We start from the raw sequence: 21252 nt of genomic DNA on the forward strand, positions 1-21252 counted from the left end.
CCAGAAAATGTTGCCAAATGAGTTCAGACAAAAAAGAAAGCTAACTCTAAAAAGTGAGGAAGGAAAGATGCACAAGAAAAAGAGGAATGAAGCATGATTTAGAGAATGAGGAAAAAATGAATGAGAAATACAGCTTTGGACAGGTACCAAAACTTGTGCCTAAACCCACACTGCACAGATGGGTCAAAGGTCTGGTATAAGGATTCTTTTATGCCTCTGAAAGAAAGACTAATTTGCTAGCTGAGCCCGAAAAAGATTTGGCCAACATGCTGTCAGAGAGTGGTTTCACACGTGGCCTTGCAATATAAAGTCACTTGTGCTTGACAGTGCCAAGGCGAATAGCATTAAAGTTTTCAGAGTTTCCAGAAGAAACACACCAAGTTCTCTTCAAGATGATGTATAATGTAGAACTTTTGGATGTTTTTAATTGATTAAGAGATGAACTTAATGGATGGATGGATGGATGGATGGATGACTAATACCCCAACTTTAATGTATTATGTAAGCTTTGTATTAGCTTAGTTAGGGAAGATGAGCACACAATTTAGAATCCGGGGTTCAAACTCAGAGAGAAGGCTCTGTGTGCTCTACTTCCATCCCTCTCTTCTAAAGTCTAAGGCCTATTGGTAGGCAGGGAACAAATTGGAAAATGCACATTTTCTCTCAATGTTGGCACTACAGGAAAGCAAAAAGGTTTTTTTTTTGTTTGTTTTTATTTAACCTTCTTAACTAATATTAATGAAAGAGGTACAATCTTTTTATTGATTATGTAATTATGTATATATTATAGTATATTAAAAGGCGGCATGGTGTCTTATTGGTTAGCACTGTCACCTTGCATCTTCAGGGTCTGGGTTTGATTCCCACCTTGGGTCTGTGTGCATTGAGTTTGCTTGTTCTCCCGGTGCTTGGTGGGTTTCCTCTGGGTACTCCGGTTAACTCCCTTATTCCAAACATATACAGGTCAGGGTGATTGGCGTTCCCAAATTGTCCATAGTGTGTGAATGAGTGAGTGTATGTGTGTGGGCCCTGCGATGAATGGCACCCTGTCCAGGGTGTACCCCGCCTGGGACAGACTCCAGGCTCTACGAAACAGGATAAAGCGGCATATGAGTGAGATAGTGAATGAGTCGATGTAAACTGCTGTTTTGTGGTGGCAACATTAACCTCATAGTGTACACATAACATTGAAGAAGATTTTTCCTTTTTTTGTATTTCACACTTTACTTTCTAAAGGTTTTAGAATTTGCTTAATAGGATCATCTCTGTGTCAAACATGTTTGAACTGCATGTCAATAACAAAATGTTAAATTCGTATTTAAATTATAAGGTTAACCTCTAAGCCAGCCACTGGATGTAAATTCTATCTGAATTATTATGAAATTTTTTTTTTTTGCAATTTTCTTTGATAAGTTTTAAATAAGAAAAAAACATATACATATTTATGCAAACATAATCTCTGCCACTGAATATGATCACGTGATTGGTTGTTTTGAAATATGAATAAAAATAGATATCACAAAACAGGATTAGTAAATGTTCTTGTACTTTTAAATGTTACATCTACAATGAAACCAAAGACAATTTTGAAAATAGAAAATTGACAATAAACCTTGGTTAGTCATGAATGCAAAATGCAAAAAAACAAAAAAAAAAAAAAAAAACAAAGAAAAAGAAATCTTGCTGTAAACACATTTCTGGCAAAAATTCTTGTTATGAAAAATTAACTATGTTGTTTTTGTTTGTTTTATCTGTCCAACATTACCTGGGCATTTACCAAAATAGTGTCCAATACAGAATGTAAGCAATTCACTGGCAGAAAAAAATAATTTATTATTATTATTATTATTATTAATATTAATACTAATAATAATAATAATAATAATAATAATAATAATAATAATAATAAAAGATTATTACCTTGTTCACCTGTCTCTCTGTCACGTGACAGGATTACTAATAATAATCCAAAGCCCCACACACACACACACACACACACACACTACAATGGTAAACAGGCTTGTGCAGCTTGCACTAATACTTGCAGGCTACAGTAGTGTGTGGTTTGGTGCTTACACTCAGAGACAAGTCACATGGTTTACAGTCAGTCCGCGGTGTCTGAGAGTAGTGTGAGAGCTCTGACACAGCTGGTAGGAGATGAACAAGTTCTCAGTAAAATGTAAGCAGTGACAGGCTGTCTGTCACTGTGGTGTGTTCAACTGTTATCCTTAAAGAAGAGGAGAATGTAACGGAAAGAAGAGTCCTGATCCTGGGGTTACGGGAGAAGGGAGAGCAGATCAGCTGGAGGTGAGACTCAAGAGACAGCCTCTTGGGTAGTCTGTGATTTCAGTAGCTTCTAAATTAACAAACTGTTTATTATAAATACATTTATACAGTACAATTTAAATTTTGAATGAATACGTGTGTAGCCTATTCATTATAAGATTCTGTAAAGCATTCATTATTACAGAGGTTTACATTTTGGGACCTAAGATGAAACTTAGGCTACTTATACAGTATATGAACTGTACTGTAACTTTCTATATCAATTTACTGTTAAATGATTGGAATTTTTTCTCTAAAAACTTGGTTGAAATATTATTTATAACTCATAAACAAGTATTTCATAATAAACAATGTCATATAATTGTCTCCTTTAAAAACAACAACATCAGCCAGAAAGAAAGAAAGAGAGAGAGAGAGAGAGAGAGAGAGAGAGAGAGAGAGAGAGAGTTTACTGGTTAATCTGGATCAAATGCTTAATGATTATAAGAATAACATGAAGATTAATGGAAAGTCTTCACTCGCTCACCTGATACTGAATAGCCTATATACCTGAGGTCACCTGTTTAAGGATCTGTATCGCTAATTACACAATTGACACCTCTATCAGTTTTGACTGATCTAATTATTGTGATTAATATTGTGTTTTTTTATTGTTAGATCTAAAATGGCATTTTTATTCAAATCACTTCATCTAGATGAAAGATCTCAATGCATCCAGTTTAGTTTGCTACTGAAAAGAGACATCCACTACAAATTCACAGAACAATACAGGCAGAGACAGGATGTGGTTTTCTCTGTCAGTGAGAACAACCCCTGCTTAGAATGCCATACATACTTTTCACTAGCAGAAGAGTGTGATTTAAGGTGGGGTCAACGTCGTGTGAACCATCAACATCCAACTAGTGAGGCCCACGAGAGTTCGTTCATGATGTCTGGCTTTTGCATGATTATGTATTATAAAGGGAGTGATCCCTGCCAAAATTAGAGTTGAAAACATTTATTAAAGATGCATCAAATAAAAAGCCACTTCACAGAAGAGGGTAAGGATATGGCGTGTAAAATATACAATTAGTTTTCGTCAATGGTAAATGACATACATACACTCGTACTTGAGTAAAAGTAGATACTGTATACCTAGGTAAAATGTAGACATCTAACAGTTTAAAGTCTTCTACTTAAATTACCACTTGAGAAAAAGTACAAAAGTGTAACAACAAATGTTACAGAATGTCATTGACTAAGAAGTACAATATTTAACTTTAAAATGGTTTAAGGACTAAAATACAGTAATGGATTCCATTTTTATTTTACTGCCCACCCCTGACTTTGATAGTCTGTACTTCTACTTCTCGATGCTTTATCTAGGAGAACTTTTACCTGTGAAATAACAAACTTTGGTTTTGTGAGCTGATAGAAACTAAACGATGGTACAATAATCTTTTCATTTTACATTTTAAAACATAATAGTTTTTGTAGTAATTTTTTCCCTTGTTAGCAGTGCTGGCACCATCGCCATCATAATGTTTGTCTGCAATAAACATTTTCTGTTTGTAAGACTGTAAGAAAGAGTCATGAATAGAACTTTTGTAGATGTCTGATACTGGTCAGAGATTAGAGATTAGAGAAGTATGACAAATTTATAACAATTGCTGACATAGACAATACCACAGCACATAAATAACAGTCCATAGTTTATCTTTAATATGAACAGTAGTATCCTAGTAACAGTTTATTAGAATTACTGACATTTTACCAATTAAATTTTTTTCTCGCATATTTCACATTTGTCTACATTTTACTGGACCTTTAGCTACAGTCCACCAGTTTTGAAAATCACTGGAAGCTGCTCACTCACTCACTCACTCGTCATGTATACTGCTTAATGCTGTATACAGGGTCATGGAGGGACTATCCCAGGAAACTAAGGGCACGAGAAGCTGTAAACCCTGGACAGGGTGCTTATCTATCGCCCCATACATTCACACACACTATGGTCAATTTGGGAATGGCAATTAGCCTAATCTACATGTCTTTGTACTGTGGGAGGAAACTGTAGTATCTGGAGGAAACCACGAAGCACTGGGAGAATAAAAAAAACTCCATGCGCATAGAGGAATCGAACCTAGCCGGAAATCGAACCCGGACCCTGGAGTACTAACCACTAAGCCACCGTGCCACCTAGAAGCTGCTTAAAATGTACAAATAGTGCAAATATTGTAATATATATACTGCTTTGTTCCATCTTTATAGGTAATTAGCTAACAGTCCATGTGCAGCAGTTTAAGAAGCTTGTGTCTTGTAGGAAGCACATGACCCTGCATGTTATATTTTATTTGTAAGCTCTGCCCAGTAACCTAGAGAAAGTCTTGTGCAGTTTATGAGAAAATGTGAAAGCTATTTAACAATTGAAGACAATTGAAATCAGTGCATCTCTGTAAAAATGCTTAATCTAAAGATGACATTGACTCCTTGGACCAATTTTATTATTAGAATATTCCTATATAAAGAACATATAACAAATGCAGAATATTTGAGACTCAGGCAAGCTGATATTTTTTAAGATTTTATTGCAGCACAAAAACATGTGGCTGTATTTGTTTATTTTTTATTCATATTGATTGTAAAAGTGAAAAGAACAACCAAAACACTGGTTTGTTTATGGGAGATAATGTATGTGTTTTAGTTAATTTGCACATTAAAAATGATAGTTTATGTTTTTTTTATGGATGAAATGTGTGTGCTGATGGATCTGTCATGACTTTTAGGGAAAACATTTTACTAACAAATATCTGCTAGCAGAGATTTGCATTAAGTCCCTTCTGCTCAACCAGTTTCCATGTTTAAACGTCTTTCTGGCTGTTCCTGTCTCTGTTTCTCAGCTGGTCAGGATGAACTACGTGGGACAGTTGCTAGGGACAGTCAGAGATCTGTATAATGGCTTAAATCAGGCTACTCTTTCTGGCTGTATTGATGTGGTGGTGGTGAAGCAGCCCGATGGATCTTTCCAATGCTCACCATTCCATGTCCGCTTTGGCATGCTGGGAGTGCTCCGCTCCAGAGAGAAAGTGGTGAGTGGATCATGTAACACAACATCAATAGATGTATTAGACCATGTCCATAATGTATGTCTATGGATTAGCCAGTTTATTTAATAACAAATATTGAGGCATTTTTACACTAAAAATTTTTATTTTTATTAATCAAAAAACTTGATTAAAAAACTGGGCTTAAAAACTGGGCTTAAGTTGGTTAAAGCAATCCATAGTTTGCTTATAGATCTTTATTTCCATAACAATTTTTCTTGCTTCCTTCTACAGATTTGGTTCTTATTTAGATCATTTTATAAGATACAGTCCAATAGATTTGAGATTTCAGTTCAACAGTAAACTATCTGCTTATCTTGTACTCATGGTAAATCATTTCTCTATTGATACACAACTTTAAGAACATGCTTAATTAAAATGGTCAAACGAAAGTGCTAACACACAGCGGGGTCACCACTAAAGTGGGTTTCCTCATTTTAATAGCTAACATCTACACAAAAATGTCCCCTATAACACAAAATATGCATGACAAGACAATTATGGATTGAATTGGTTTCTCAATGCAGTCGAACTACACTACAGATAGATTGAAACTGTTGTGCGCTCAGCTTGGATCAGATTTTCACTCCTGATTGCTGTTTTTTTTATTTTTATAAAAGCCTAAAGAGCAGCATTTCCAAAGTTTCCAACCAGAAGACATCTAAAATATCAGACCTCATGATTGTCTGACATAATGTTTTTGACAAGCCCGAAAAAAGCAATCAGTTTCCTCATTCTTTATCAACTTTAGACATTGTACATGGGTGATTCGGGTCTATGTCCGTGGAGTTTGAATGTTCTCTCTGTGCTTGGTGGGTTTCTTCCCACAGTCCATAGACACCCCATCCAGGATGTACATCAACTCTTTCCCTAAGTCTCCAGGCTTATTACTTATTACTAATTACTTATTATTTAAATTAGTTAATTTCCTCTTGCAGGTTGACATTGAGGTTAATGGATCACCAGTGGAGTTGCAGATGAAGCTGGGGGATAACGGGGAGGCTTTCTTTGTCCAGGAGACCCAGCATGCTGATGTGAGTCATCTTGTGTCTATGCACTGCAGGTGCTTTCTATGTGTATGAATAAATAGTAATTGAGTGGAAATTATGATTTTTAGGGCATTTAGAGAAATAAGTGTAGTATTACTTTTAAGTTTAGTTTATTTAGTGCAATATAAAATTGTTAACTGTGTGCGTTTTATAACTGCCTTAAAACTTGTTTTAATGTCTTTAGCAAATTCAAACAGTTTTTGTTCTGCTTACGTTATTACAGAAATTGGTCCCTGCCCGACTTGTTACTTCACCGATCCCAACTGAGGAGCCAGCGTTCTGGGGCAGTGACTCTCATGTGTGTGAATCATGTCATGAGAACGGAGTGACAGAGGATGGAGGGAATACAATCATGAAAAAAAAGAAAAGAAGAAAGAGAAAACATAAAGCAAATGAACAGAGAAAAGAAGAGTCAGAGTTGAGTTATGATAATGATATAATTATAATAATAATTATTATTATCATTAGTAGTAGTAGTAGTAGTACTGTAGTAGTAGTAATCGGTATTGTTATAACTCAGACAGCCACAAATACAGTAACTTGTCTTTGCTTTTTGTACATACAGGGAGACATCAGTTTGTACACAAAGGAATTTAGGAGAACTCAGACAGCATCTTTCTTCTTGCTACTTAGATAACTACCCACTGTCTGATGGAGACTGGACTCCAGATAGGTGCTTGCATTCACACAAACACACACCAACAGACACACACACAATTATAGTAAAGTATCTCATTTACCAGTCTTTTCAGTAGATAGTTTTATTTACAGATGGATGGATGGATGGGCGGGCAGACAGACAGACAGACAGACAGACAGATAAATAGATAGATAGGATTTTGTGACACATGCTAATGTGAGAGCTAACCAAAAGTTGCTAGCGCAATGCTAAGAACAAAAACAACAAGAAGCTAACTAACTATTTAACTAATTAGCTTTGTTACACATTCCCCTTCTCATAATACTATCTTTCCCTCTCCCTTCCTCTTTACTTCACTCTATGCCGTACTTTTACTCTTTTATTACTGCTTTACCCACTAAACCACATGTAGCAGATAGAAGAGTCTCCACAAGGGGGTGCTCTAACCTAACCCGCTTTTATGGATACCACAGATTGCATGCAGAGCCCTAAACAAATACTGGAACTGCAATGCAAATCTTGCTGTTTTTTGCCATACACTGAAGACACTTGAGCTTAATGTGAATAGATCAGATTTTTAGCTTTAATCACCTGCACACATGGCTGCTCCTGGAACGAGCTCATTAATGTAGCAGCAGAATGAATTCAGAAGTCTACAGAAACACTCTGTCTGCCACTTTACATAGAAATGTGTTTAATCTAATTGGGAGGAACTTTCTCGAGGAGCAGGACAATGATCCAAAAAACATTGTCAACACAACAAAGAACTTCCTCAGCGGAAAAGTGGAAGGTTTTAGACTGCTCAAGTCACTTACCAAATGAGGATGCATTTTAACGGCTTTTAAAGAGAAGACTGAAGGGGAAAACTCCCCCAAAACAAACAACAACTGAAATAAGCTGTGGGTCAAGCCTGTAAAAACATCACAAAAGAGGAATGTTACAGTTTGTTAATCTGCACCAAGAGCTTAATGCAAGAGACTAAATGTTCAGGGTTATTCATTTTAAAACTACCTATTTTAGTAGTGTTACTCATCTAAAGATTGTGGGGTCTGCCACCCAACGACACCATGTTTTTAACACATGTGGATGCTTGTTTGGAGAAATAAAGGCTGAAATTTGGACCTACCAGACTCAAAGGTCTTCGGTGTACAGCAAAAGCAAAACATGTGAAATTACTTAACGTTACATTCCATTTGAATTCCACTGCAGTACAGCAGTATAGCGGTAACCATTTTAATTATATGATCAATGGCCAGTCACCTGTAAACATTTACATGTACTTGCCAACTTGTTAATGTATTTGTGCACTACTGGTCAAAAGTCTTGACACACCTTCTAATTCAGTGGTCTTTCCTAATTTTTATTTCTTTCTACATTGGAAAACAATGCTAAAGGCAACCATAATATGCAATAATCTTCCCTCAACAGTTTTTTAGGCACTGTAAAGCCTTTATAACGGCTCCAACCTGAGGTGCTTTTAATTAGTGATTTCTGAAGCTGGTAACTCTAAATTAACTTAAGTTTTGGTCTTAATTACCCAATATCATATGGATTATTTCGTAGGTTTAAAATCTCTAGTATTGTTTTATAATGTAGAAAATAAATCACAAAACAAGATCGTTTAATTAGAAAACGTGTCCTGTACTTTTTGTACTTTATGGTCTTAATGGGATGGTAACACTTCCTGAAACCCATGTCCAGACAAATACACATACAAATATCTCATGTCCACTGTAACCCTTTTGTCTAACTGAAAAATGCTAACGTGTTTCTTATTATTTGTCTATCTCAGGATATGATTTATTCAGTTATTCATTTGAAAGCAGTTTTAAACATATTATTTTAAAGCAATCATAACGCGGTGTCTATTTAAAAACAATACTTAATAAGTACAACGAAAGTGACAGAAATTGCTTTGTAGGTTATAAGAGTGTAAATCTGACAATGTAAATCTGTTACATTGTCCTGATTGTAATCCAGTACTTTCGGAAACACACAAATTCAAAATACCTACAATTATACATCTTTTACTAGGAGGGTGTCAGAGCCCGCCTCGCCTAAGAGTGACTCAGAACTGGTAATAAGGCCATCCGAAAATGTCATCCATCATCATCCCAACAATATGCAGTGGACATGGGGGGAACTTCCAGAAGCCACAAAGGTATAGACTCATTGAATCCCATCAGGTTGCATGTTCTTTTTATAGATATCTTAATTTAGAAATAGTTTTGTCTATTGTGTGTAATGTTATGTATTTCTATCGGCGCCAAGCTACGGTTATTAAGTCAAAGCCTTTTTTTTTTATATATATATATATATATATGCATTTGGGTGTAACTATGATTATGAATGAGCTCACTGGGTGTAGCATGGCATGCTGTCTGTTTTGGAACTTGTTGAAATGATCTGACTTTAAATGAGGAGAACAATTAGTGAATAAATTGCAGAAAAGCTTCTGCCTACACCTATCATGAGAAATAGAACATGGTGTAAAATTGCACAAAACTTGTCTTCATTTGTAGCTAATTTGTATTTTCTATTTTTTTTTACTTTCCTCATTTTTCATAATTTTTTTCTAAAAATATTTATCTTTATTTAATTTACCTTGTGCTGGCACGGTGTTGTAGTGGTTAGCACTGTCCCCTTGCACCTTGAGGGTCCGGGTTCAATTCCCGGCCAGACTCGATTTCGGTCTCTGTGTGCATAGAGTTTGCATGTTCTCCCTGTGCTTGGTGGGTTTCCTCCGGGTACTCCGGTTTCCTCCCATAGTCCAAAGATATGCAGGTTAGGCTAATTAGCGTTTCCAAATTGCCCGTAGTGAGTGTATGTGTGTATGTGTGTGTGCCCTGCGATGGATTGGTACCCTGTCCAGGGTGTACCCTGCCTCGTGCCCTAAGCCTCCTGGAAAAGGTAAGATAGGCCCCAGGTTCCCGCGACCCAGAATACAGGATAAAGCGGTACAGAAGATGAGTGAGTGAGTGAGTAATTTACCTTGTAACCCTTAATCAACCTGCTGCAATCAGCTCCTTAAGCAGGTGTGGGAATAACATGTAGAATTGTGTGTGTGTGTGTGTGTGTGTGTGTGTGTGTGTGTGTGTGTGTGTGTGTGTGTGTGTGTATCCATTTAAACTCAAATAACAATCTGTGTTATTATACTAGTGCGTTTTTAGTTTTTACTGTGAGCTAATTCCGTGTATTCGTACTTGTACTTGACCATTAAACCTAATTCTAATTCTGATTAATATAATGCTTTAGCATAATACACACATTTTAGACAAATGATTACTTTCTGCTTATATATTTTAAAATATAGATTTTTTTAAGGAAGTGAGTGTAGTAATCATTTTCAACTCTTTTATTCCTTTAAAACTACTGTTAGTCAAGTTGTAAAGAATGGGTGGAGCCTTTGAAGACGATCGGCATTACACCAACAGACAGTACTCACTTCCGGGTGATTGACAGCGTTAAAGTCATGGCGACAGAAATGGAGCAGAGAACACAATCTGTCCAAGCACTGATCAAACCTCAACCTCATCCTCCAACCTCCAAACAAAAACTTCAGCTACAAGCACACTCCACAATGAGCCAAGTACATGGTAAAATACCTGAACTAACACCTTTTCTGCATGGATCAAAACCTCATTATACTGAACCTGACTCTGATCCACAAACACATGGCAATCAATCAGAGTCTTGTTCCTACACATCAAAAACTGTGCCCCACATAGATGGTCAGACATCCAGACTGGACCAACCCACACACAAAACTGGAGAATACACCTCTAAGACAGATCCTTCAGGGACAAACAGTGATTTTATTGGTTCAACTGAGGGTGAGGGGTTTTATGTGGGAGTGCCTCAGACTGCTGCCTCTCATCTGCTGAGAAATAAACCAGAAACAACCTGCAAAAAGAAAGGTAAAATTGATTTTAAGTTCTATAGGAAAAAAGAAAAATGCTTTCCAATACTGGGTACAACAGACAACAATCACCACTACAGTTAACTTTTGACTGCTGCTCCATTTCAACTGTATAGATGTTTATTCAACAAAAGTATAATATTCTATACTTTTTCTACACTACTCGGCCAAAAAGTTATAGAAATCTGACTTTTGCGCACATAAAGTGTTTGTATAACATCCCAGTCCAGATAAAGCCTAGTTTGGTATTATAGTAATCTCCACTGTTCTGAAGCCTTCCCATAAGATTTAAGAACAAGGCTGTGGGGATTTGCTCATTCAGTCATAAGTGCATTAATGAGGTCATCACTGATGTTGGGTGAGGAGGGCTGGGCTGCAGACAACATCACAGTTGGGTTGAGGTTATGCTATGTGCAGCCCATTCGAGTTCTTCCACTCCACCCTTGGCACAACATATCTTCATGGATCTTGCAGTAAGCTTTGTGTACTTACTGCATTAGTGCTTAATTAGTGTTTACGTAATGCTATAGCAAACAAATACATTACATACATCTGTGCACTTTCAATTTGATGGCCCCAGTTTACAGAAAACCCAGATATGAGTATGATGGTCAGGTGTCCACAATCTTTCGGCCACATTGTGTAGAGGCATTAGTTTTATTTGTTTGTATGTCATATACCAAATGTGCCTGTGTTTAATAAAGGAATGAGGAAAAGGAGTCAGCATCAGGGTCCAGACGACATCTATCTAGATGACCTCACTGCTTTAGAGCCACATATTGCAGCTCGTTACTTCCCCAAAAGGTACTGATCTCCAGCACTGCCATGGAAATACTGTATATGCTCTCCATTCATTTACATGAGTAATTTGATGATTTTATGAAAACGCTGTTTGTTTGCTATATTTAAAAAAAAAATGACAGCAAAATAAGATATTATTTGCAGTCTCAAGTAAAACATTTATTTACATTTATTTTACGAGACTGCAAATTCGATGAAGGAAATAGTGTTGAGTTTTGTTGCACAGAAAGGATTGTTGATCATGAAAGACATTTAAATCGTTTTTTTTCCCAAAAATTTCAGTATTCTCCTCTACCATTTTCACTCCAGTAGTTAATAATAACACCTTATTATGCACCATATAATGTGTGTTTGTGCATTATTGGTTTCTACATTATGGACTGCATATACATTATAGGTCAGATGTCTGAAAAAGCTGTAGCAAACACAACAGTGTCCCCCCACACAATGCACTTATATTATGGTTATGGTTATATTATAAGTCCACTGCAAGTTTGCATGTCTTTGAAGTGTTGTGATTTTGTGATCTCTTTGCTTTGTTTTATTTTGAAAATATTGTAATTAGTGCTTAATGACTTTTAATTGTAGCAAAGTTAGTGCTAGAGGTATAAAGAGACAAATAGGGAAAATAAAACATATCTTTTTGGAAGTGAAACAAAAGATTGCACTACAACAAAATTTACCATACTAGTTATACTACAGTATCCCAACTTAGATTTGTTGGGTATATACAGTAACAGCATGGTCACATAACATTCAAATTACATAATATCTTGTTTAAGAAAACGTATTGAGGATGTTAAGCACTGCATACCTGTAATTCATTACTGCTGATGTAACTGCAATAACAGTGACAGAGTGTAAATGTCCTTTTTCTTGGCTTCTCCAAAAATCTACTGAATACATTTACTTCATGTATAGCAACCACTGTTTTGCACAGCATATAGTTTGATTTCACTGATCATGTGACAGAAATAAACGGTCAAAGATTTTTTTTTATGATATGTTTACTTTTGCTCTAAAATGCGTCCACTTCGACTTTTGACAAAAATATAGGCCTTTTTAAAGTCCAAAACGTGCCAACAAAAAGCAAATATACTGGTTTTCAAATCAAACATGTTGTTACAGACAACCCTGTCTTTTAGAAGAAAATTATTAGTAAATGGAAGTCGTTTATCATGTTTTGCTGTCAAACTCTTTATCATAGGTGTGTTTAAATGTGTATGTGTGTGTAGTGAGTCAGTGGAGCAGTGGGAGGACGGGTGTGTTCGTTCTGGCTCACCTCAGTCAGTGGGCAGTGCAGCTGCAGACAGTGGGACAGAATGTCTGTCTGATTCGACACTGGACCTGCCAACCGTCTCACTGTCACTCTGTGGAGGTCTTGGAGACAATGCTCATGTTAATAAGGGTACAAAGACATGTACACACTTATACACTCATATACACTCACTAGCATACCTTAAATACCTAACTGCAAAGAAAATCCAAATAACAAATTGCATAAAAGGAGCAAGCTTATTCAAATTTGATTAAATGCGATTAATGTGCTGCATTTAGGGAAAATGTCAAATGTTTAATATCGATATGGCCGAAGTCTAGAAAACAGCCAGAGATGACCATAAAAGGGCATTAGATTGAAGTTTTTTTTGGACAAGAAGCTTATAAACCCAGCTTTGGCTGTATGTATGCAAAGATCATGCTGGGTAAAGAGCCAGTTTGACGAAGAACAAAGAAAAAACACACTGTTTAAAACTTGTGTTTGATATGTGTGAATTTCTTACTCAGTCCTTTGCATGGTTTTGTTTTATTTGTTGGATACTTTTTTGGATAACTATTTGTTGCCATAGCAAAATGTACATAGGCATTATCAGTCTGTGATCAGATACAGTACCTGCTAAAAAAAATCTCTGCAATAGCCATGTGCCTTCAAAATAATGTCATAAATGTAGAGATTTAAGGGGTGTCTTTAACTGAAGCTGGAATTGAAATTTATAAAAAATGCTGTTTTCTCCAATTTTTAGATTTTGGGAACAACCAGATTTTAAACTGATATAAAATAAAAGTAAGGAAAACATAAAGGTTTTGGAACCATAATAGAAAATGACATAATGTAATAATAATGCCACCAAATAAGGAAAAGCAATTCAGTATACCTTTCCACAGAACCATCAGAACATCTGTATTACATTAGAAATTAAAAAAATATTGCTTTTTTTTATTCCCAAATGAAGTTACACCCATGCATGCATTTTCTATTTTAATACATTAGCTGTATCGATGTAAAGTAGTCACTTTCTGTATTATTTCAATAGGTTGCACACTGGTGGGTGTTTGCAGCTATGAGGTTGCTTTATGTTTCTTGTCCAAGCAGAACACAAAACTTAGTTTCCCACATTGCAGGGTGACCTAAGTAGGGTGTATGTGACTAGATCTGTGTGTGATGTATTCAGCAAGCATGCCAGTTGAAACAGAACCATATAACCCAAATGTACAGTATAGCTATTCTGCGTCTCTGTCAGCTGTATTCCAGTTCTCACAAATTAGATGATTATCCTATGTTAATAAATACTTGAATAATATGACTTAACTCTTGTTGAAAAGTAAAAGTAAAACTATTTTAATACTGTATCTGTATATTCTCTATTTTACAGAGAAGTTTTTGGAACATATTGTGACCTACCAGCAGTTTGCTGACAACCCAGGCATCATTGACAACCCAAACCTGGTAGTAAGAATTGACAACAGGTCAGATAACACTATAATAGTTATGATTAAACTTTACCAATTAACATATAATTTTACCACTGATCTCATTCACTTAAACTTTCTGGTTATTTCCACAGATATTATAATTGGACTCTGGCTGCTCCACTCATTCTCAGTATGCAAGCCTTTCACAAAACTCTGCCCAAGGTTTGACTTCAGTGCTCATGATGTAAAAGATTATATAGCACTAGAAACTCAGTAGGAGTTTTTCATTACATATCAAATATAATTGATGTGTTCATGTGTAATGCAGGCAGCTGAGGATACCTGGGTGAAACATAAAATGCCCAAAAAGACAAACCGTTGGTGGTTCTGGAGGAAGAAGAGTGTACAACAGGTATTAGCATACTTATTAAATGTGCCAAATTTACAAAAGTACTTATTTAATTTCTGTGCTTTTTATTTAATATCTGCCTTAATTTCTGCAGTCAGAAACCCAACAGCCAGAACGCAATACACTCAGCGGAAACCTGCACCATTATGACAGCCCTGATCCCCAGTAAGCACAGTTTTATAGGCATAAGCAATAAAATGCATCTGTGTCATTTCCTGTGTAGTTGTAGTACTTCTTTACTGTGCGTTATTTTTGATACATAGCACACATACTGTAGTAGCATGTCAAAAAAGGTTGAAATGTTGGAACATGATAAAACTCACGTATACACTTATAATCAAATCGCCTCCAATATGAGGATGAGATATGCAATGCAGTTGCAAAGAAAAATTATATATTTTTATAACTATATAGGTATACTGTATACAGTACAAATTCCAGTGTATTCCAAACAGCTACGCTATTCAAGATTCAAGATTCAAAGAACTTTATTAATCCCAGAGGGAAGTTGATGTGTACAATGACCTATATTCCAACACCATACTGCATGACTAACTTCGTTTGATGTTTTTCCAGGCAGATGACAGCAGCAGACACATCCACTGATGAAGACTCTAAGGAGCTAAACACAGCTGTGTGTGCCAAGTGCATACAAACAGCAGGCCATACACACACACACTCCTATAAGAAGTCATTACGGCTCTCATCAGAACAGATTGTAAGAGACAAATATGTTATTTTCTTTCCCAGATATGTCAAGTAATTAATGACATATTAACATATTTTGATGTCTGTAAAAGGCGAGTTTAGGCCTTAAAGAGGGACCGAATGATGTGGTGTTTAGTATCACGACGCAGTACCAGGGCACATCTCGCTGTGAGGGCACCATCTATCTGTGGCATTGGAATGACAAGATTGTCATCTCTGACATCGATGGCACCATCACTAAGTATGTTATCTCATTTTTGGACACACTGATTTCAAGGAATATGTCTAGTATAATTGTTTGCATGGCCTTTCATAGACAGGAAACATGTAAAAAACAGCTAAACTGAAGTGTACTGAACGCATAAATATTGTTCTTCCGAAAGATTTTCTTTCAAGCAGTATTTCGATGATGGAGGTACTGTAGAGAGCACTGTCTAAGAAACGAGTCTAAAATCTCTCATACAGTAGGTGTTTTATTATTGGATATCATTTACATCACTTTTACAAAGGCTGATCTGTTCATAATTCATCAGTTCATCAATGGGAGAAGAATCAGGATGGAAATGTTTTATCATAGGATAAGAGTGACCAGTCAGTGTAACTTTGGAATAATTAAAGGTGACTCCTACCTCTAAGAGGACAATGGACAAAACCTGAAATGTCCCAATGCATTTTTCCCCTTCAATTAATCGCCAATGTATGGTATATAGAACATCCTAGTTATAGAACTAGCATAATGGGGTGTTTCTGAATGTGTTCTTTAATAACCAGAGTAGACTTTGTGAGCAAACTGGCAATTCATTGACCTGGAAGTCGCTCTGGATAAGAGCGTCTGCCAAATGCCTAAATGTAAATGTAAATGTAAATGGAATACTGATAAATCTCTCAAAACCCCATGCTGGAGAAAATTCTCAGTATCTTAAGAGAGTTTATCAATTTAGCACCAAAGGGGGAAAAAAGATTAAGTTAATGTGTAATTTGAAAAGTTAAAATGTTATTTATATGTCTGTCTATAGCTACAATAAGTATACTGTCTTAAAGATAATTTAAAATAGCATAAAATAGACCAGAAAATAAATGTGGTGCTGTGGTACCGTGACTGAATTTGACCAATTTTTTTATTTCATGCATTTTTATAGGGTTTAGGTCATGTAGCTCCACTAAAGCCAAGCTGCCTGTTTCCTTAAAAGGCAACTTGAGTTGAAGATTGTGTGTGTTCTGTACAAATTCAGATTAAAAGCTGAAAAGTACTTTTTTTTATTAAACATGAAATGTACCACTATGCCGTCAGAAACGCTGGAACACTGGGAAAAAAATCACAGCTTCAATCATCTCAAGTCTTAACTTCAGATGTGCACAGGACTGTGGGATTTTAATCATTTACCTTAAAAATGTTGATTCAATGCATCACATAAAATGCATTACATATCCAAATGTTGACACCTGACCAGTCACATATTTTTGTTAAACTCATTCCAGTTTTATTCCCTCTTTGCTCTTAGAATAACCTTCACTTTTCTGGAAAGTCTAACCAGATGATTTTTGAAAAGTGCATTAGTGTGAGGATTTGTGCTTACTTGGCCACAAGTCATGCACCGAGTCCTTTCCATCGTATCCCAAATGATCAATTGACCGAATTATTTGGCCATCACAGGCATGGTTGGGTTTACCTCAATCTGTTGTCATGAGTTTAGAAACACACAGATCATTCTAGGATGACTTTATATGCTGTAGCATTACATATTCCCTTACAGGAACTAAGATAACCTGAACCAGTTCCAGCATTCTGGTAATGCCTCTGTGTATAAAATGAGCTCGATAAAGTCACAATATGCCAAGGTTGGAGTTGAAGATGCTAAGGGTCCTGCACAAAGCCCTGACTTCAACCCCACTGAATATCAATGGGTTGAACTGGAAAACAGCCTGTGTTTCTGACCTCACTCATTTAATTAAATCCAGATAGCCATGTTATACAAACTATTGCAAAGCCTTTTTAGAAGAATCTCATTATGACAGCATAGCAGTCTGCAATAGGACGTTGATCAAGCATACAGTAGAGTGAAACCTAGGATTACGAGCATAATTTGTTCCGGAAGCAGGCTCGTATTCCAAAACGCTCAAGAACCAAATAGAATTTTCCCATAAGAAATAATAGAAACTCAAATTATTCGTTCCACAGCCCCCAAAAAAACATATATAAAAATAGTTAATACACAATATGAAGTAAAAATAAAACAAATTAACCTGCACTTTACCTTAAAAAAAAAAGTTAAAATAAATCCCGATAAAAAAGTGTTTTCGTTTATGCGCGCAGGCACTGTGTGTGTTTGGGTCTGTTGTTATGTGTGTGTGTGCGCGTAATTTGACACTGTGCCAGTTCACAAACACACACACAAACACACACACACACACACGCTAAAGGGGAGAGAGAGAGAGAGAGTGTGAACCTACATGGTGTCAATTTACGCGCGCGCACAGACTGAGGGAGAAAATGGATTTTTAACCTTCTAATGAGACTTTCTTTTGCTTTAAACGCGCACACACATGTAAAATATGTTTTACACACATGTGGTCACAGTTTTATAGTAAACAGTATACGCGTGCATGGATGTTGATTAAACCAGTAAGAGACAAAGCATGCAACCCGAGGTTTCACTGTATATAGCTGTGATGGTCAGGTGTCCACATACAGTAAAGTGAAAACGTATTTGATCCCTTCCTGATTTTTGATTTTTTGCATATTTGTCACAATTAAATTATTCAGATCATCGAACACATTTTAATATTACACAAAGATAACCCGAGTAAATGCAAAATGCAGTTTTTAAATGCATTTTGAGATCTTCTAGCATTACTTTTAGCATGCTTTACTTTGTCAGATTTTATTTAAGTGATTTCTTCAATACATCTGGGAGTAATCAGGCATGGGTGTGATTTCTGATTGCTTTTTCACATAAGGCCAGGCATGTTTGGACCTTTTTTCCCATTAATAAAATAAATTTTAAAAACGCATTTTGTATTTACTTGGGTTATGTTTGTGTAATATTAAACTTTGATGATCTGAATTATTTAAGTGTGACTAATGTGCAAAAAACAAACAAACAAACAAACAAAAAATTCTGGAAGGGGGCAAATACTTTTTTCACAGCAGTGTAGGTAACAGTCAGTATGGTTATGTGAATACTGTCTTCTCTTTGTCTGTAAATGCCTTTCTTAGGTCTGACGTTTTAGGACATTTCCTTCCACAGTTTGGAAAAGATTGGACACATCAGGGCATTGCTAAGCTCTACCATACTATACATGAGTAAGATATGACACCAATCATGATATACAAAATATTTAACACATGAACATTCTAATGTTTTTTCGAGTCAAAATATTATATTATAATTAATGTATATTTGACATTTTACTACATGTATTCAGGATAGCAGCCAATAGAAAGCAAACTTTCCTATAGAATTGTGTGTGTGCATGTGTGTGTGTGTGTGTGTGTGTTATTTTACAGAAATGGCTATAAGTTCTTATACTGCTCAGCACGTGCCATTGGGATGGCTGGGATTACTAGAGGATATTTACAAGGAGTTAATGATAGTGGCATCATTTTACCACAAGGGCCTCTCATGCTCTCACCAAGCAGCCTACTTTCAGCTTTTCACAGGTACTCTCTCTCACACACACACACGCACACACACACAACTGCTGATACAAACACATATGATTGTGTGCTCTGTTTTCAGGGAGTTGATCGAGAAGAAACCAGAGAAGTTTAAGATTGAGTGCTTAACTGACATTAGAAATTTGTTCCCATCAAACTCTGAGCCTTTCTATGCAGCCTTTGGCAACCGCAGCAATGTGAGTGCAATTTGCCCGGTTTATTTTTGTAAACTTTTTGATTTGCCTGGTTATTAACAAACCACATAAATCCTGTTAGGCAAGTGATTTTAAGGTCTTGCTTCTTGCTTTGCTGTGTTAATACTACACCCCAGTCAACATAATATACATTATCAGATTTGTAGGCATTAGCCTACTGTACTGTATATATCCTTTTGTGCATTATTTAAATCTACACATTACTGTTTCTTTTTTCTTGCATGTCATGATCATATCATGTCTGTCATATTTGCCAACATGACATAATGTTAAGAGCATATTCTAATCTTTATTGGTCCTCTCTGTATCAAGTAGTCAGTTGCACTTTAATTTAAGTGGATATTTATTTTCTGAAGCGTACATAATAAAGGTCAGATTTATACATGTGCTTTCAGGATGTGTTTGCCTACATGCACGTGCAAGTTCCAACATGCCATATATTCACAGTAAACCCTAAAGGAGAGGTAATTCAGGAGCAGACCAAAGGCAACAAGACATCGTAAGTTTCTGACTTCACATAAAGTGCTTCATCTGGATTTCATCTAGAGCCAGAGCCGATGCAGAGTGAATGAATAAATCATTTAAATTGTAAAGCACTGCTTCTGAGCAAGTCCAAGCATGTAGTACACTCTCCTAAAACAAATTTTATATAAAGTTGTGAAGTTGTTCGAAATCTTCTTGTCCAATTCTGGACGTCTTTACTGTGTAGGTTGGTAATTCTACATTGTAAAGCTGTTTCTGTAAAGTCCTTTAAATTCATCATCGTCTTGATGACACAAAACCAGAGTTTACCACCCTGTGTCATTTTATAGCATGACGATGTCTACCAGTCAGTTTTGTGACCCTGGTGAAGATCTGTTTTCTTTCTATGTTTTTTTTTTTTCAGGTATAGTCGCCTTAATGAGCTGGTGGATCATGTTTTCCCTTTGGTTGGCAAAGAGCAGAGTGCTGCATTGAATTACCCAGAATTTAGTTCCTTCTGCTATTGGAGGCAGCCTGTCGCTGAGATTAGTCAGGAAGACATCCTGCTACTCTGATTGGCAGGGAATAGAACTGATTGAAGCTGAAACACTGGTGCCATTTGTAATGATTGAAACTTTTTTTTTTTATTATAAAACTGCTGCACTGGAAGAAGATTGAGTAGAATTATTTTATATATAGTCAAATGTATTGAATATCCTGTTTATATTGTCACTTTTTTTTGTTATCACTTCAAGTAAGCTACCATTTAAATCTCTGTAAATATCCCTAGAAATAATTTTAATAATCCTGTATTTGTAGGATTAGTTTTGTATTCTCACTTGTACATGATCATAATAAATATTTATTTAGCTTCTTTTTAATCAGCCTTTCTGTGCAGCAGAGAGTAGATTGCTAGTCTAATCTACTCTATAGTATGAACTTAAACTTGAACTCAGTATAAATAAATAAATGGATAAGTAAATAAATTTTCAGACTATAAAAGGCTTTATTTGTAACTCGAAGCTGTTTGCACAATGGTTTTTGCTTGATAAATAAGTACAGTCTATTGTTAGATAGTAGAAAAAAATACTCCGGTTTAAAGAACTCAAGCTTTATTAAAAAAAATTAAAAAAAAGAATTACATTTTTAAACAGTTAAATGACTGTACTGTTTGTATTTGTGTTTCATACTGAAATTGCAATAAAAATAAATAAATGCACCTTTTCAGTAAGATTTTCTATTAAATATACTGTGTGTAAACTTAGTTCATTTTAAAAGTATTCCATCCCATATTGCAAATTCATTGTAATTACAGTAAGGATGAATAGAGA

General features: G+C 35.9%; 1 protein-coding gene across 1 annotated transcript; it reads left to right on the plus strand.

The window, feature by feature from the left end:
• The first annotated feature begins 5162 nt into the window (after positions 1-5162).
• LOC128524328 (phosphatidate phosphatase LPIN2-like) lies at positions 5163-21140 on the plus strand. Its single transcript, XM_053496856.1, has 19 exons — positions 5163-5354; positions 6308-6403; positions 6642-6835; positions 6984-7091; positions 9093-9219; positions 10438-10975; positions 11682-11781; positions 13014-13186; positions 14430-14523; positions 14622-14691; positions 14798-14881; positions 14973-15043; positions 15455-15596; positions 15679-15827; positions 18804-18890; positions 19095-19247; positions 19327-19441; positions 19855-19958; positions 20346-21140. Exons 1-19 carry the CDS (start codon positions 5175-5177, stop codon positions 20494-20496), a joined length of 2736 nt encoding a protein of 911 aa, XP_053352831.1. The 5' UTR covers positions 5163-5174; the 3' UTR covers positions 20497-21140.
• Positions 21141-21252: the final 112 nt, after the last annotated feature.

This window comes from Clarias gariepinus, chromosome 1, assembly GCF_024256425.1.
Source record: "Clarias gariepinus isolate MV-2021 ecotype Netherlands chromosome 1, CGAR_prim_01v2, whole genome shotgun sequence".
In the NCBI taxonomy this organism is placed as follows: Eukaryota; Metazoa; Chordata; class Actinopteri; order Siluriformes; family Clariidae; genus Clarias; species Clarias gariepinus.